The sequence below is a fragment of the Pempheris klunzingeri genome, chromosome 10, assembly GCF_042242105.1.
Source record: "Pempheris klunzingeri isolate RE-2024b chromosome 10, fPemKlu1.hap1, whole genome shotgun sequence".
NCBI lineage: Eukaryota > Metazoa > Chordata > Actinopteri > Acropomatiformes > Pempheridae > Pempheris > Pempheris klunzingeri.
The window spans coordinates 11,267,073-11,286,379 of NC_092021.1; the positions used below are offsets into that span (position 1 = coordinate 11,267,073).

The window sequence follows — 19,307 nt, forward strand, 5'->3', positions numbered from 1 at the left end:
TGGCTCCCTGATGGTATTGCATGATGGATAAGTATCTGCCTGTATTTCTCAGCATTGAGGACACCATTAATCCTGACCAAATCCCCAGATCCATTTGCAGAAATGCAAACCTGCAAATAACCTCCACCGTGCTGCACTGTTGCCTGCAGACACTCATTATTATATCACTCTCCAGCTTTTCAGCGAACAAATTCCCTTTTGCTGCAGCCAAATATTTTATTCCTGTGTCTTTTATCTGCTGCACTAAGTTTCCTTGGCCGTCCACTGTGTCTACGGTTCTCAGTGTTGCACGTTTCTTTGTGCTTCTTTAAAAGAGCTTGAACAGAATATCTTGAAACCCCAGTCTGTTTTGAAATCTTTGCCTGGGGGAGACATTGCTGATGCGGTATAACTAACTTGTGTCTTGTTGCTGTGCTCAGTCTTGCCATGATGTATGACCTGTGACATGAAGCTGTCTTCCACAACCTCACCTTGATAGCAGAGTTTGGCTGTTCCTCACCCAGTTTTAAGCCTCCTACACAGCTGTTTCTGTTTTGGTTAATGACTGTGTTTCAACCTACATATTAAATTGATGATCTTTAGTTTGGTATAATTGGTTAAACACACACCAGACAATGATCCTACAAAATCCCTGACTTTGTGCAAGGGTACCTACAAGAATCAACGCTGTTTCGAAGGCAAAGGGTGGTCACATCAATTATCGATTTGATTTAGATTTTTCTGTTTGCTCACTTTGCATTTTGTAAATCACAAAAAATAAATTACATTAAATGTTGTATTTTTGAAAGCATTCTTACTTTACAGCATGTCTTCACACCTGCCTAAAACCTTTACACAGTGGTGCATATGTTACAGTTCTATTTGGTGACACTGTCCACTACTTGTCAGTCTTCTTGATGATCTTTAAATGACGTCTGGTGTGTACTCATACTCCACTAATGTTGATGCTGTAAGCTCCTGCTCTGTTGCTCCAGTCACTGCTGATCACACCAGAACTAGGCGCCCACAGCATATAGCATAAAATAACATAACATATAGCATGAATATAAATCACTCACAAGCTTTTTTCAGGAATTCAGGAATTTAGTATGTATGCATCTTCTAATTCTGTTTTATTATCTTAATGTGAAAATTGTTGCACAATGGGAATTTTGTGTGCATTTGTCAGCAAGCTTGTTTACCAAACAAACGTACGCCCCATAGTGTGTGTGTGTATGTCTGTGTGTGTGTCTGTGTGTGTGTCTGTGTTTGGGCCAGATGCTGCTGCTTCACAGGGTGTGACAGTAGAAAAAGAGCTGTTGTTTGCAGTGTTATCAGTATATGAGACTTGCACAACATTGCAAATTGAGTATTATTATTAAGAAAATTCATGCTTTGATGTTTGATGCAACACACATCCTCAAAAAAGATTTCTTTGTAATTGTAGGTTGGATTGTGGAGGTTTTGCTGCTGCTTCAATGTCAATTAACTTGAGAAGACCCTGATGTAATACTGAATAAATGTTTATTTTACGTTATATTGATGTTTGACTTTAGCCCCTAAAAGTATAATATCTGCGGTGTTTGTCTGATGATTCATCACCTAAAGAGTTCTCACCACTTCAGGGCACATAAAAGACATAATGCTGCTTCATAGCCATTTTATTTTCACTTTGAATTACCTCAGTCTTCTCTTGTTAGACCCATATTGGCAGGGAGAAATTTTTATCCAGGGTCAGATCTTTTATACACTGTAAGTGGCTGAGCTGTTTCCTAATGAATTGCTGCCTTGTGTCCTCCACTTCTGCACTTACGCTTTCCCTCAGGATTCTCTCCTCCTGCTGTCATGTTGGAGAGAGATCCAGGCAAAATCTGCCATCCTCCTCTTTGACGCATCTTTTCTCTAAGTGATAACAACTACGTGATACTTTGGCCATTATCCCTGATAATGTCTTTCCTGAAATTACTTTGAAAAATTATTTTTAAATGAAGGAAGCTCTCAATTTGACTTTGAAACCCCATTCTGAGGAAGCATTGCTGGAGCAAATGTCAAAGTATCTGTTCTTTATGAAACCAATGCTGACATTTTACATAATTCTAACTCTGGTCATAGTTAATGTTTAACTCTGGATTACTACGGTATAAGACAGAAATATTGAAGGGTCTCCACCACAACTTCCAGCCACGGTTGACACACACGCACACACACACACACACACACACACATACACACACACACACCAGAATTCCAGGCAGAGTCGGTTCAATCAGCAACTACAGTAATTAAATAGAGTCAAAACATTTATTGCATTGTGTGAATGGCATTTCGTAGCCGAGATCCAGAACTCTGAATCTCAATTGCCTACATCTCTGAATTTTTCAGTCTGATTATCAGCTTTGACATTTACATTAATTTCAACCCAAGACCTGTGACCAAGTGTACTTTTGGCTCATGTGTTAAAATGTTTGTACACTATTTTCACAAACTTTGTACAAGATGATTATGGTTCATTATTTTAATTTTTCTATTTAAAATGAATATAATTATGTATGCATACAAGCAATACAATAATTAATATTTATTTAAATTATTCTTATCACATAATGATATATTTCAGTGTAAACTGTGGATATTAGTGTCCCTTTGCAGCAGGAAATATGTTAACAATTATGGGCATGAAGACATTTGGTAAAACCTATGCAGTCTTTATAAGAAAATTGTGCACTCACATGTTGTTAAAACAAAATATTAGACATCTGTTACTGAATATCAATTTTGCCATTTAATAAAAAATATCTAATCAAAGGAATACTACAAAACCCAAAGAAGTGGTGAACTAATATCTGGATCAGTAAGTAAGCTCATGTCACTGTCTGAAAGAGATGGCATTTAAAATCAGTAAGTGACTGTCCTATATACCCATGGTACTTGTTAGCACCGACATGTCACAGGAACAGAAGCACAGTTTGGGTTTGGTATATAACAAAGTCAAAATCTAATTCTTTTTGTTCATTTATTGTTATCTGAAATTCCCTTGGATGTTGTCTTGAAGAAAGTTAAATTTTGCCAACTCTCTGTCACAAATTCTGTTGAGGATGATTGGTAGCACAGTCAGGTATTTCATCTTACGGTGTGTTAGCCTCTGGTGTGCATACTGTGTTTTGAACTCAGTGTTAGAGTTGCTCAGGGAAACCCTGAGGAAACGATGATTACACGTAGAAAATATGATAGCTAGCTGACTATTAATATTCATGTGCTTTGAAGCCATTTTCATCTTCGTGTTTGTTTGCTCCTGATGAAAAAGATGAAAAGACCTGCGGACCTCATGAATTCCGCTGCGAGAATAACAACTGCATCCCAGACCACTGGAGGTGTGACAGCCAGAATGACTGTGGAGACAACTCAGATGAGGAGAACTGCAGTGAGTACCTGACTCCCTCGCTTTCTGTCAGCTCCGTTTGTTAGTTTATTTTCACCGGTGACGTTCTACACACACTTACTCAGTGAAGAATTGGACATTTCTGAAGACACCTGAGTGCCCCTCCCATCAACACAGCCAACCTGCCACCTCTCTCGCTCACAAACACAAACACAAACACACACACACACACACACTCCCCTCTATCTGTACACCCTGGGTAGTGTTTCCCACTATCGAGTCAGCCAGGCTCAGCTCTCGCTTAACAGCATCCTCTTATTATCTCAGCCATTTCTGGGAGACTCCTGAGCTTTTTGTTATCATCTCTTCTCTGTAATTTACCAAACGCGTGTTCCCTTTTGTTTAGATATTCATCACTTTTTGAAGAAAACTTTTATATACTCATGAAATGACACTAACTCACCTCGTTAAATTTCTTTTTGCATTCAAGTCCGTGTGTGTGTGTGCGTGTGTGTGCGCGTGTGTGTGCGTGTGCATGTGTGTGATTGGAATTGTTTGCCTGTGCATCATGTGGTTGCCTTCTCTGCGTTTTTTGCTGAGTATGCATCATTTACATGATTTATTAGATGCTTATTTCCCATACCTATTAATGTCACTTAAAATGCAAATAAAAGCCACTCAAGTGTTGGATGGCAAAGAATTAAGCAGGTGGACCAGCAGACAGTGGAGAGGCTGCAAATCAGATTTTGCTGCAATGCCTGCTGGGAGTCTCTTGCACCACAACTCATAACACACACCCTGCGTTAGCTAACAGTCCATGATAACAAGGGGAGGGCCCAGTCAGTGGATCTGATGCAGCTGTTTAGCTGCTAATATTGTCCTCAGGGACCGACTTGCACTAAATGGCAGATACAAGATTTTTGGCTTCAGAGAGTATGCTGCCTCCTCCATTGTGAGAGCAGCAATGAATGCATTTACATCTTGATCAGCTTTGCCAGTTTCTCCACTTGTAACACAAAATAACTCTAATCAGCTAAAATGATGGTTTTGCCAAGCCATTAGCATGTGTTTCTAAAAACACAATATTTGGCCGAAAGCTGCATCAGGGGCTGTATGATTGTTGTGTATAATTCTGGAAAAAGAATCAGTTTGGTCTGATTTTGCATCTCGTGTGTTTTTCTCAACATAGAGCCAGTCACCTGTAACCACAAGGACTTTGCCTGCGCTAGCGGAGACTGCATCTCCTCCAGATTCCGCTGTGATGGAGACTATGACTGCCTGGATAATTCAGATGAGGCCAGTGTTTGAGATATGTGTACCACTTACTAATAAATCAAAAAAGAAGGTAAACCCACATGAGTGCTGCTAATGAGGCACAGATAGTAGCACAACACCAAATTAAGAATAAAACACTTCACACTGCAAGCTAGCTTCAAAAGAAGAACCCTTTTTAAAAAAACATTAACATTTTGGAAGTTTTGCCTTTTCTGGTACATTGCCTTTTGTCAGTGTGAACAACAGTCATTAAGCACTCTTCATAGACAGTATAACCATGTGCTAACCAAACTATTATATCATAAGAGGGTCAATACTGCTAATATATTACAGGTTAGTTTACACCAAATTTAATATTGTGAAGACAATACAAAGAATATAGGTGTGCTGAACACTTACAAATTAAAGTGTACGCAGACTAAATTACACCATATACTTATGGATATTGTAGTTTAGTCTGTAAGTGAATTAAATGTGTGTTAGTATCTGAGTTTGCTGCACAGATTAAATATCCCATTTGAAAAGTAAAATGTAAATTGGATGGGTATATTGCCACTTGCGTAGAGAATAATCCCATTCCAAGCATAATTCATTGTGTTGATCTAAATCTCTTCATTGTGGTCCTTCAAGTACATTAGTGCATGAAATACCATGTGTTTATTAGCTTCCGAAAATCCTAATTCCACATGCCTTTCAGCAAAACAAAGACTGCTCGTTTTGCTCATAAATACGCTTGAATATCTAATTTATGGAGATTCAAATTGCCATTGTAATTTTACACCCTTATAATATGTGAAGAAATTAACTTAAATGTGCCTTTATCTAGCATTGCATGGTGTACAAAGATTTTTTGCAGGATTCATACAAAGGAATGCCCCATCAGTGGAAATGATGCAGCGCAATGCATTATTCAAGGACAAAGCCTTGTTATTACGATTCATTATTCTTGTTAATTTATTGCTCTGTTCAACATTTGCACAGCAATTTTATATACAATCCCTCTCTGTGCAACGCAGTGCAACCCTAATTAACCCTTTATTATGTGTCTACCCAAAGCCAGCTTTCGGGGTCAGTGCAGGCAAATAGTTTCTGGGAGTTGCCTTTCAATCAGTATTATGATTCAGAGTGATTATTGAATTTTGTTATTCATAGTGGCCATCGTGAGTCTTAAATATTGTCTTGAGGATATTATTTACAGTTACATCATTCATAGTATTTGCATGTATTTCTTAATGTTGGGGAAACTGGGTTCCAAAGTCCAGTCAGAATGGTGAAATTGTTCTCCTCTAACCGTTAACATGCATTGTATAACGATTCTTATAACAGTGATTTTCTACCTTATATTAACGTTATGTTTTTTACTGCTTTCCTAAACAGAAAGGCTGTGAGGCACGCTGTGCAGAGGACCAGTTTCGGTGTCACAACAATCTCTGCATCTCGGTGAAGTGGCTGTGTGACGGCCAGGAGGACTGCAAGATGGGCGAAGATGAGAAAAACTGCCAGGGAACAGGTACAAAACTTAACTTCTCTGGTTTGTAAAGGAAGTACTACTGAGGTGTACGTCTGTTACCTATTTATTGTTGCTGTGTTGACTGGATTATTTTTTTCTTCTCTGAAAAGAGTTGATCCCATGACCTAAACTGATTTTTATTGTTCTGGTGAGAGGAAAGGTTTTCTTGTTAATGTCAATAACTGGGAGATATTCTGAGTATCAGCATCTGTCAGTGTTACCCTATATAAGTTCATGTCTAAACAGATGACGGATAGCAGTGTCAAAGCTGCACTCATGACAAATATAAAAGACCTTATCAAGGATATTATCTGTACTTTATGGGCATAAATCCATTATATATATATATATATAACACTGACCATACTGTCATACCACATAAACTCAGAAGGAATTCTAATAACATCCTGTCCTGAAGGCACTGTATAGAAAACAATAAAGTGCGATGAAAAAGAGTGAGAAAATGTGTCAGTGATCTTCAGAAATGTCCTCAAATATCTCTAACCACTGCCATGCTAATTGTAGACCTTGAAAAAAACAAAACATTAGGCAATACAATATGAGATCACTTTGTGGAGGAGTAAAACCTTAGTTCCGCTGTTCATTATTGGACAAGTACTTTGTTCAGCAGCAGGTAGTACACAGTATGGGCTGTTTGACCAGCAGGACAACACTGCATTTAGGAGTGAGAAGTTCCAATAATTTCTCTCCAAGAGTCCAATTTTCAATCAGCGCTACCTTGATGTGGAGCTTTTCACTCAGCAAGAAACTGAAACGATCTCACTGGAGTGATTTGTAGTTGAGACACTGTTGTTGTTGACTGATATACTTTGCCTTTCTCCAGTTCTCCCTTCATGTTCCGTGAATGAGTATGTCTGTGCCAGCGGAGGGTGCGTGTCAGCCAGCCTGCGGTGTGACGGACATGACAACTGTCTGGATGGCTCAGATGAGGTCAGTGCAGCTTCACGTGATTCAAAAAAGAAACCCAATAATAATTTGTCTTTGAAGTAGTGGAGCTTCATGGTGCTCAGTTGTTCAGTACTGACAAGCTGCTTGTCCAATCATGAATTAATCCAGGTTAAAACTAGAATCATAAAGTGTTGTTGGTTTTAATTGACAAAATCACTAGAAGGGGTTCGTTTGTGGACAGATTGGCTGTGTAAAGGAGTGTAGAGAAGATGAGTTCCTCTGTCTGAACCGGGCACACTGTATCCCTCGACGCTGGCGCTGTGATGATGTGCTGGACTGCATGGACCACAGTGATGAGGACAACTGCAGCCAGGGTGGGTATGAGTGTGACCTCACCTGTGTGTGTTAATGTGTGGTGGTAATGTATGCTTTGGATGACTGATAGTTTGGTTTTTGATCCCTGACGATAAATCATAATTCTTAAATGCTAGCTCGAATCTTTACACTGCAAATACTATCATTGAGCAGACAGGTAAGTTGAGAGCACATGAGGCAGAGGAAGGGATTTTAAATGAGAAATTTGAGATGAGATGAAAGACAGGAATATGATCAGACTTTGCTTTAACATGGCAAAATGATACATGGCTGGCTGGATCATTTTGTCAGATCTCTCATTATATTTGTTTCACACACACTTTTTGCATTATATCTTCTAGAAGCGTGAATGTCACTTTTTCTTCCTAATTTGAGGTGTTAAAGGCCTTGGTAACTTACCTGTGTAATTGCAGGTGCTTTCTTCTGCCGAGCTGATGAATTCATTTGCAACAACACGTTATGCAAACTCCACATGTGGGTGTGTGACGGCAAGGACGATTGTGGTGATAACTCTGACGAAGACATAGACATGTGTGGTGGGTTGAAACTCACAAGGCTTTCCTTTGAAGACATTTGATGCTTATTTTATAAGACATTACTTTTCTATTTTCCAAGAGAAAATTCTTTTTATTTTCATACAAGATTTTAAGGACTTATTTTATTCATTTTTTATTTTCTGAAAGACATCTCCACTAACTTTTTGTGTCTTTTCATCTATAGCAAAACTTCCCTGTCCTCCTACAAGGCCATTCCGATGCAGAAATGATCATGTGTGTCTACGCACAGATCAAGTCTGCAACAAAGTAGATGACTGTGGAGACAACTCAGATGAGGAAGAGTGTGGTGAGCACAGAATGCACCAATAAAAATGTTATATTAAATCTGCACTAAGTTCATTTTTATGTGAAAATACAATTAAAGTTATGGTTAATGTATTAAACGGTTTGCAGAAATCTACTTCTATTATTTGCTAAACAAGCTCCCTCGATGCACTCGTGCTTGACCCATATAAGTGCAGATGTTGTTTCATTCTGATGGAAAAGCTTAATTAATTATGGCTGGGACAGAACTTGGCAACCCATGAGTTGTGGACTTTTTGATGATGACAAGATATGATATTGCAAAACTAAATCGTAGTGACTAAATAGTTTATTCCAAATGTTTTAAGGACGTGACCCCAGAAAAGAAGCAGTGTTTACTTCATCACATTTTGCATGTCTTTGAGAACCTTTGAGTGAAACTGTGATTCTTCCTCATAATCTGACATCATACAAACAAGCTTTATAAATACTGGAACAGAAGCCAATGAAATGGCACCATTGTAAAAATCTGAAAAAAGGTAACCTCAAAAAGCTTTGAGAATTTAATGAACTTTCATTTCCTTGGCTCAGATCTAGTAACTCAAATTATTAAAAGATATAACAGGAGAGGAGCAGCCGCAGGGGGACTACCTGGTGGAGACTTCAAACCAGCAAAATGCCAAACATTTGGTCAGTCCTCTTTCCCAGTCAAAGGACTTCAGATGTGGAAAACCTTGCCATCAGAAATAAAAACACTGAACTGATACACAGGCTGGGAACCATTGTTTGAAATCGCAAGTTAGTGCTGCATCCAACAAAAGCTGGAATATGAAATTACATTTTTGATTTCATGTGCTCATTTGTTAAGTTTTGGAACAATATCAATGTTGCACAGACCCAAAATTTAGGCTGGATTTCTGATGCATAAGACGATTTTTGACTTTCAACTGACCGAAGCGTAGTACTTAATGTACTGTATACCAGGCTATGATACTGTCCAGCACAATTTGAGAATTCTGGAAAATCAGATTTTGCGTTAAGATTTGGGATTTAAGTTAATACCCACAAGTGTCGGCCACAGTTTGTAAATGAGACATTTACTGGCTGCATTGTAAAATATTTGGTACTTCACATTGTTTAGTTCTTATATATTGATTTTTTTAAATTAGTTTTTATAATCTCTAATATGCCCAAAGGCATAACTGCTCCCAGCCCCTCTTATAGTGTCCTGACATGTTCCCTCATCATAAGCCTGTTGTAGAACAATCACACAGAACAGACAGGAAAGGAAGAGACAAATTACCTCTCTCATCTTTCACTCTTTCATTCGTTCTATCCTCCATTCATCTCCCTCTGATTCCATTGATACAGCCATCCATCTCTTACCCCACTCCATTACCTCTCACCATTGTATGCTTCTTCCCTCCATCCATCCCCTCAATCTCACCCTAGTCCCATCCTTCCCTCCATGCACCTCTCCATCACTTCATTTGCTTCTTTGACTTCCTTCTCTCTGTTATGCTTAGACTGGATGTCTCTCATTATATCTTGGTATATTTTGCTGTGAGGGATGAAAACTCTTCACTTAAGTAAAATGATTTGGAACATTCAGAAAGCAAAAGTTTACAAAATCATCTGTTTTGCAGCAAGTAACCAAGGTAAACCCGGACATTTAATACATCTCATTTATTTTCAAAATGCGGTGAAGTAAAAGTGAAAGTGTCAGTAAGCTCTGTCCCTATTGGTGCACAATTCACCTTCTACTACAATACATTGGATACTGAAAGCAGCATATTTGGGTGTGAATAACTGTCATTGCACGAGTTTAATTTTGGACTCGTTTTTTTCAACTTGTACTGTGCGTACTGAAGCAGAGGTGGTGGCCGGGAGACCTAGGCCTTGTGGGAAGACAGAGTTCACCTGCAGTAACCAGCGCTGCATCCCAGTCCAGCTGCAGTGCGACCTCTTCAGTGACTGCGGCGATGGCGGCTCGGACGAGCAAGACTGCAAGGCCTGTAAGTACAGCGCTAGTTGACTTGAACAAACAGATCAAAGAAGCATTTGGAAGATATGAAAAGTACCGCATGTCACCATGATGTTATCAGGAAGCTCAGCAGTCAATTTATTTTAAATGTGATGTTTTGTTATTTATGGTAATATATCCTATGTGTGCCTGCGTTTGAGGTGTATTGTGTACTACTTAAAAGATGATGATGGCCTCTTGCCTTCTGCACATCAAAAGAAAAACACAGCAGGTGTCAAAGATCCAGAGAACTGAATTATAATCAAAGTCTTGTCTTTATTTGTAGTTTCCAGTGGAGATGTATGCGGAAAGAAAACAAATCCATGTGGAGAGGATGCAATATGCAACCAGACAAATGCTAATGCTATATGTCAGTGCAAACCTGGCTTTAAGAGGAACCAAAAGACAGGCCAATGTGAAGGTAAAGTATGATCAGTTTTATTTGTTTTTTCTAATGTGCCAGTAAATGATACAGCAATTGCTCAAAAATCTTTTTCAAGAGAGACCTGGCCAAGATATCAGCTGAACCAAAATCACAACATAATGAAATGCAGTTGCATTTTGATCTCCTCTCCCACCTACACCCTGTCCTTCAGGCTTTTTGGCTTGTTTGGTCTTACAAATTTTAAAAACCTCAGATGAAGAATATTGCACACTCATTCTAGTCTTAAAATAGCTTTGATTATATGGATTATATCAACACGTTGACCAGGCCTTTCTTTCCCAGTTAATGGCATTTTGTCTGGTAGTTACACTCTATACAAACATGTAATTTACCGCATGCATAACTTCTCTTTACTAATTGGTTGATGGCATCAATTATGAAAACTGAAGTAAGATTTATCTGTATTTCTTGTTTATGCATCATTTGTTGAACATAGCAACTTTTGGTCTTAGCTTATCTGTTGTGTGTTTGAATGTATTAAATTATGACATTAAATTATTACCCATGACCTGTGGCTGCCCATGAAGTGTTTCATCAATGATGAAATATAAAACAAATGCTTCTCCAACTGTTCCAAAGTAAATCAGTCTTTCTTTTTTTTCCAGAGATAAATGAATGTCTGCAGTTCGACACATGTCCCCATTACTGCACAAACACTAAAGGATCATTTAAGTGCACATGTGACCGAAATTACAAGGAGATCAACGGCAACTGCCTTGCAAAAGGTACGAACCTAATATGTAATATCAAACATCTTTTGGAGCATTAGCATACATGCTAATTTGATGTACAACGTTAAACTGTAATTGTATGTACTGTTCTCACACTTTTGTCTAATACCCAAAATGTAATTTAATTTTCTTTTGTTTTCTTTTCCCGTATCGACCAGGACCAGAAGATCGAGTCCTCTACATAGCTAATGATACTGAAATCAGAAGTTTTGTGTATCCGTTTAACCAGAGCCACGGACACAAACTGCTCACTCACATTGAGGACAATGCCCGCATTATTGGGATGGATGCTTTGTTTCACCACCAAAAGTTTATCTGGGCTACCCAATTTAACCCTGGTGGAATTTTTTACAAAGACACTCTAGAGAGAAGTCAAAGTAAAACAAATGTCAGAAACATTGTAAGTATATCTAACCTGTGTTATTCTTTTTCTTTCAAACATCATAGCACATTTTAAATGAACACTATGTTGTATATTTTCTCAACTAAGTGGCTAATGTGAATAAACATGCCTTTTTGTTCTGTTTATAAAATCTACTGTTATGTGTAAAGATAATCCCTAATATGTTTAATTATGTCCTTTTACCACAGATATTATGAACACTATTAATTATTAATGTTATAAACAAGCTAAAAGTGCTTAGCTGGTCAGTTGGTTATGTTGTCTGTCAATTCAAATTAAGGTGACTTTTATGAGACCAAACTCTTAAGTGAACGTATGCACAAAAGTTGAATGGAGCTCTTGACTTTGTGCCTATTATTAATTGCAGTGTTCAGACTTCCGCCGACCCAGAGATATTTCTGCTGACTGGATCACAGGCAACATTTACTGGACTGATCACTCTCGGATGCACTGGTTCAGCTATTACACAGCTCACTGGACTAAATTACGATATTCCATAAACGTTGGGCAACTTAAGGGACCAAATTGCACCCGCCTGATTACCGACATAGCGGGAGAGCCATATGCCATTGCTGTCAACCCAGCCAGAGGGTAGGTTTTTCTACTGACCTCTCCCAAGACACATGCCCTGTAGACAGATATTGATATTTGAAACATTGTGAGCACATTCAATTTTTTTTGGCCCAAGATTAGTACGCAAGACACTAATTATCCTCAACCACTCAACAACAAAATCTTATCATTAATTAGGCATGGTCTTGCCAACCATGCATTGCTGTTGACTCACAATAAATGTTTTTACTGGCTAAGCACTGGATTGTAAAGTCGCTACAGGAAGTGTACCCTTAGGGATTAGGATAGTGAGATGAGATGCTAAAGACACATTAAGATGATGAGCTTTTTCAGTGCACTTTTTGTCAGCGTATCAATTTTCAATACTTTACGAAACAGTGTTACTTGGAAAATATGATAAATTACCCACTGCTTAGTGTTGATTGAAAACGTAAGTATAGTATTAGTCTCTTAGCTTCAGTCGAAGTAGTTTAATCAGTTGCATTGTCTATTACTTAACATTAATGAGACCAACTTCATCAAAGTTGCCTTCCAACAAGAACAAAGCCGCCACCCACATTTGGTCTTGATACATCCCTCTCACAATGAATACTGAGGCTTTCGAAATGTTCAGCTACATCACCATTTTATACTCAATTAGACGGCAAGTAAAGATGTAAGAATATGATTTGTCTGCAACATTCACTTATATTAGACAGTTAGATAGAGGGATTTCTAAGAATCTGTGCTGAGTCACAATCACTGTGACATTATCAGGCTGTATCCATATTATATGCTTTCATTTATTTGGCTAAATAAGGACAAAGGTATATCTGTGCATAGTATCTATGATGTTTTTACAAGATGTCAGGGATGTACGGTATTTCTCTTTGTGTTGCAGGATGATGTATTGGAGCGTAATAGGTGATCACTCTCATATAGAGGAGTCCGCTATGGATGGCTCCTTACGCAGAGTGCTCCTGGAGAAAAATCTTAGGAGACCCACCGGTAAGTATTTCTTTGTAAGCCCAAAAATGATTTACATTGCTGCATATTTCTTTTTCTGTCGTTACTTTGGTAACTTAAAGGTACCCTATTGAGTTTTCATGAAAACAAAATGATAATAATATTAACATTTAGTGTTTCTCATGACTCAATCTGTGTATCCTCGATGCCAAATAGTCTTTCAATCAATGCTTTTTCTTTTCCATAAAACATTTGCGAAGCAGATTATTGGAAAATTGTAATTCTTTGCGTGTTACTGCCACCACCTGTAAGTCAGCTGAATAATGTCAGGAATTGGTTGTTTCATCATCACAGGTTCATGCCCATGCATACATGTCCTAGTGCAACCTCATGAGAAACACTGCTTTATACTGCTACTGGTTAACAAAAATTCACAGGCTACTTTAATTACTGGACAGTTGCAGTTGCACACGCCGTTTTGACACTCTTTCAAGTCCCGTGTCTGTACCAGGGTTTTCCCTGCCTATCTAACTCAAAGGCTGGTCATCTTTTTTTTTATTTTTGGTTGCTGCCTTTGTTGAAAATTCCTATAAATACTTGTTTTTGTGCACTCATTAGTGCTCCTGAATGCCCAACTCAGAGAAAACATAGCAGCAACGAACAGTGGGAGAGGGGAGGATGGAGAGACATCCTTGCTATGCTATGCTATGCTTTGGTGATAGCTCCACCCTACCATGAGCTGGGGCAGAGTTATCGTCAAATGGCTTGTCCCAGTGGGGATATTTGGGTGTATAAATGAATTAAAATGAATTAATTTATCATTGACATGAATAGATGCCACAAGGACTGTAAAAGAGGTTGTTTCCCCAAACAAAAGACACAAAAGAGGACAGAAGAGTAATTTATGTCTTCGTGTGTTGCCTCAGCAGCGATAACATTACATGAGTAACATTGTTCTACAGGGAATAAATATTTGAAAGCAAAGCAGAATTATATTGTATTGTATTTTAAGCTGTCACCTGGTGCCTGAACTTAATGTTTTCCTTTCTATGATTAAAGACATTTCCACCCACAATTGATACAGAAAAAGCACAAATTGGTGCATAAAAATTAAGATTCAACTCAAGTGTTTGATGCTCAAAGTTTCCTGCATGAGGACCCCCAGAGCCCCAAGTACTGAGCCAAAAATTCTCCTAACACTGAGAAGTGATGAAGTAGCGATAGGTTAATAACAACACCAGAGGAAATAAAATTATACCTTAAATACACAGTAGGCCTATATGAAAAAATCTATGGGAAAAAGAATAGTTGAATAATATAAATACATGTTGGAACATTTGCATTTTGTTTCGCAACTGATTCTACTGTTGTCATAAATAATCATTTCAAGTTGGATCAGTACTTCAATCCTACAGGTTCCTTTGATGAACTATCTTTGAAAAACTGGCACCTCTACATTTTACAATATCACTGCCACTATGTGTTGAAATTCTTCATTTGTGCACACAGGAACAATTTACATGCGTTCATACCACAATAATAGAAACATAACAGACATGTGCTATTCACAGCAAAGATGTTATTCTATCAAAAGCACAGAAGACAAAGTGTAAACATCATGGTGACCTTCTGTGCACTAAATCCAAGTCTCTGTAATTCCTATATCAAGCCACTGAATATACAAAGCACTGCAAGATATTGAATTCAGTGAATACCTAAGTAGCTAATACCACATCCACAAGAGCCTGTTCACACTTGGCTACAGAACCTGCTTTGTAATTGTATATGTTACTACTACACTACATGCATTAGTTATAGTGTTGGGGTTATGACTTGTGTACAGTAAACCTATACTATATCTATGGTCAACATAAATATATTTATACATGATAAATATATAATGTATACTGAATAATGAACAGCCAGTGTAGCTACAGTAGACTGCTAAATATATGTTGCTTTAAAGTTGAAGCTTTAAAATGTTAGCCAAAGATGCAGAAAACAATGCCAAGGAAATGCATTAATAAAGAATACTTTACAGCCACTTGGAATTTGTTGGTTTGTCTATAGGGAGACACTTAGAGCTGATCTAGTTTTGAAGAGCTGCTTTGGCCTCCTTTAATTCAAGGGACCAATGCTCTGTCTTTGTCACAGAAAGAGGAATTCATCATCTGAGGAAAACGCAAACCTATTTAAACACCCCATCCAGGTGCTCAATTATCCAGTCAGACTTTTGGGAGAAAGTAAAAGTGAGGTCTGAAATTGTAATTTAACCCTTTATGACCTACCATCAGTCCGCTAGAGCATTTTTTTTTTTTTTTACATTTACTGTACTGTAGTCCCATTTTTTGGAGTATTTTAACTTACTATACATCAATACAACCCTTACATCCTAAATTTTAATAATATGTATAGATTCATGCCTATACTAATTAAATAAATTGCCAAAAAGGGCAGTAAACCACAAAAAAAGTGAAAATCTTTTTTTTGTTTTTTTTGTTTTTTACACATATTTTCCTAAATAGAGAGATTCAGTGCAACAACAAAAAAAAATTGTTTTTACTGTCTTGAAAAGAAATGAAATGTTTGGGAAAGAAATGTTTGTTTCGCGGGTTTCCGGGAGAGGCGGGAGTGGAATTACCGTAATGACACCATATTGGCTGTAAAGCCCAATGTCTCATCTTTCAGAAACTGTTGTTATTTTTCCGATGGCACAAATTGTGAGCGAATTACGCTGTGCCATCAAAACACTGTGCCATCAAAAGTGCAGGGCACAACAAGATGGTAGATCTACTATTTTATATTGACACAAACAAAATGAATGTTGAATGCTAACAGCAACAGGGGATATAAACAAAAGAAACCCCGTCTCCACATCCTGTTAATCTGCTCCATACATATAACTGTATTGACCTTAAGGTCTCCTACATTGAAGGATTTTATGATCATCCCTGTGTAATTTGTCCGGTAAATAAATCTCTTTCCTTCATCCTCCCACAGGGCTTGCCATTGATTATTTCAACCAACGATTATACTGGGCAGATCCTGAGCTCTCACAGATAGGGAGTATGAGATTGGATGGTTCGGACCCTCTGGTGACAATCAAGGACAGACATGGTAAAGAAAAAACAAAGCACAACTTCTTCTGTGAAAGAGGAAATAGTTAACTTTTCAACTTTTCCCATCATAGTGTTTCCAGGTGGTATTATTGCATCACTGGATCTGTATCTTCAAATATTCAACCATCTGTCTGCTTTATCAACTCCTTGATCATAACCGAATATGCTCATTTTACAAAGGCCACCGCTTGAAAACATGTTTTTTGTTTGGTTCGTTGGTGCCATGTAAAAGGCAGACTAAAACATCTGTTTGTATTAATCAGTAATCAGGTTATGTTATTGACTGATCAAGTAGAAAGAATGCCATCTGCGAAGGCTAGCATGAGCACACTACTGCTAGAAGCCGGATGACTGTCCAAAGCAAGAAACATATGTAAGAATTCCTATTTGAACTAGAAACCTATGGTTGTATTAATAAGAAAGAGTCTCCCGATCATAGTAGAAAGAATAATCAAGGTATATAGTGAAATTAGGGCTTATAGGGAACTAATCACTGATGGTGCCATTCTTCAGTGGCCATTACACTTTGCAATCAACATTTACTTCGTTTGCTTCATAATTTAAAGCAAAATATTTGTCTACTTCCACTTATAACACATATTATCCATGATGCACTCACTGTTTTATCATATTTTGCGCAACAGTACAGTGCTCATGTGTGTCAGAAGGGAAGGCTTCTAAACAATATGTATAAAGATCAATTTGTCCACACTGAACATTCCTCCTTCTTCTATTTGCTCCAGGATATTAACTTTCAAGTGGTCTGGAAGAGTCATTTGATGTAATCTTCTTTCTTTATTTTTCTGCTGGATTTACAGGAATTTCCCAACCTTACAGAATTGATATTTTTGAGGACTATATCTATGGAACTGGACTAAAACATGAGGTCTTCAAGATTCACAAATTCGGCAAACAGTCGGTGGAATTTCTCAATTTGGGGATGGAGAAGCCCACTAACGTTTTGATCTCCCACCGTTACAAACAGCAAGATGGTAGGTTGTCGTAAATAGTTAATGAAGGAATAATTAAGTATACTGTATGCATGGTTCATCCATTTGTGTGCTGATGTTGAAAGGTGAATGTTTTAACCAAATTATATAAATAAACAATGTGGGATTACAATAATCTAGTAGGATAATCTATACTTGGGTAAGAAGACATTTGGTATTGTTAATTTGTCTTCATATCAAAAGTCTTGCATGATATATATTATATTTAATATATAGTATATATTTAACTGATGCAGCTCCAAGGTTGATTAAAGCTCTCTTTGAGGAATGTTAATTTGAATTTGTGAATTTCAGGTGTGTGACATAAAAACAAAAACCCAGACACAGTCAATCAATACAACCACGACTCTCATCCAACTTTCCTCATGTAGTAGACCAAGTTCAGTTATTTTTTACATGTTTGGTGTTAATGGTTATAGCGCATCACACAGCTCAGTCTTGGTCAGTTTTTCACTTAAAGGGCAGCTGTTCCAATCCCCAGAGCCTCATTAGACTGGCTGTGTAGTGTGTAGTCGGTGGGCAGAAGATGTGCACAGCCTGCAAAAAGCAATGACATGAAGGCCGGATATCTTCAGCAAAACCCTAACAACCATTTAGATTTGTTCTGGGCTTTCATCCTCCTGCGTTGTGTAAGAAATCTGAGCACTGATTATTTTTTGAATAGACTATGCTGTTTGTAACAATATTGTAACCATTAGTGACTTGTCAGAAGAGACATGATCATATATCATATACATTTTATTTTAACCTCTGAATGTATCTAAATCACATTTGCAAATCATAATGGCAGATCAATTTTATCAATGCAGTTGTTGAACACTAGGTTTTTTTTTTTGCACCTGCAGTTTGCATCCAGTTGATCTGGCCTCTTAAGCCCTCTGTTAGAAATCTCATGTTGCTCTAAATTCAAACACGAATTTTAAATCAGTGATTGCCAGACCTCTTCGATAGCGTACACATACTGATGAGCAGTACTGAACATAATACAACCCACCTTTGTTATTTTTGTTAGTGATGTTTGTTGAAGTGAGGTGAAGTGTTTGTAATTTTGATCGTTTTTACTTTTTAATGAAATGTTTTCATCTGCTCACTGTAGGTAATGTGTGAAGGGTGCTTGAGTGTGTGCTCTCAGTGTGTGGTAATCAATTAGACAATGGAAAATTCTTACCACATAACACAATCTGTGTACCAAGCATAAGTGTGGTTATCCATATGTTTAAGCTTTGTGTCTCTCTGGTTTTCAAGAGAAAAACACCCTTCCAAACAGAAAGCAATACACTTTACTATGAGAAAGACCAAAGATGCATTTCACAAACAAATGGGTCCTTCTTCATCTCTGGCCAGACTGACAGATTATCTTCTTGGCTCTTTTTAACTTTTTCCGCAGCATCAAATCCATGCCTGAGAATGTCTTGTGATTTCATGTGTCTGCTAAACCCAACGGGTGCCAGATGCACCTGTCCAGAGGGGAAGGTACTGGTCAATGGCACTTGTAGTGACATCATCATCTCAGGTAGGCCTGCTCTTGCATCTTCATGCTACAGTTAAGATGGCTTGTTGTTGTATGATTTAGCAGCATCTGTAATTGTGGGTGCTGCTTAAAGGTAGGAACCCTTGCTTGTAGTCTAATAATCACAAACGATTTTCACATTAAAGAGATTTTGATCTTGACTGAACACTCCCATCAGCATTGAATCTTGTGTGTTGAGGTTGATCAAAGCCGACACCTGCATGCAGTTTTTGTTGATGCTTATATACTTGAAAACGTAGGTTTACACCATTACAGTTGTTGCTGTCTGACATTAGCAGCATGGCACTGTTTGATGTGATT

General features: G+C 37.9%; 1 protein-coding gene across 1 annotated transcript in view; it reads left to right on the top strand.

Moving 5' to 3' along the window:
- Positions 1 to 19,307, top strand: part of lrp1bb (low density lipoprotein receptor-related protein 1Bb) — a 226,081-nt gene that overhangs the window by 189,414 nt on the left and 17,360 nt on the right. The window contains exons 67-82 of the mRNA XM_070837556.1: positions 3,284 to 3,400; positions 4,548 to 4,654; positions 6,011 to 6,143; positions 6,988 to 7,094; positions 7,294 to 7,426; positions 7,841 to 7,963; positions 8,148 to 8,270; positions 10,102 to 10,242; positions 10,537 to 10,671; positions 11,301 to 11,420; positions 11,585 to 11,826; positions 12,197 to 12,420; positions 13,283 to 13,389; positions 16,348 to 16,464; positions 17,285 to 17,458; positions 18,864 to 18,989. Of these exons, the coding sequence (XP_070693657.1) occupies positions 3,284 to 3,400; positions 4,548 to 4,654; positions 6,011 to 6,143; positions 6,988 to 7,094; positions 7,294 to 7,426; positions 7,841 to 7,963; positions 8,148 to 8,270; positions 10,102 to 10,242; positions 10,537 to 10,671; positions 11,301 to 11,420; positions 11,585 to 11,826; positions 12,197 to 12,420; positions 13,283 to 13,389; positions 16,348 to 16,464; positions 17,285 to 17,458; positions 18,864 to 18,989 (2,229 nt within the window). The remainder of the gene's footprint in view (positions 1 to 3,283; positions 3,401 to 4,547; positions 4,655 to 6,010; positions 6,144 to 6,987; positions 7,095 to 7,293; positions 7,427 to 7,840; positions 7,964 to 8,147; positions 8,271 to 10,101; positions 10,243 to 10,536; positions 10,672 to 11,300; positions 11,421 to 11,584; positions 11,827 to 12,196; positions 12,421 to 13,282; positions 13,390 to 16,347; positions 16,465 to 17,284; positions 17,459 to 18,863; positions 18,990 to 19,307) is intronic.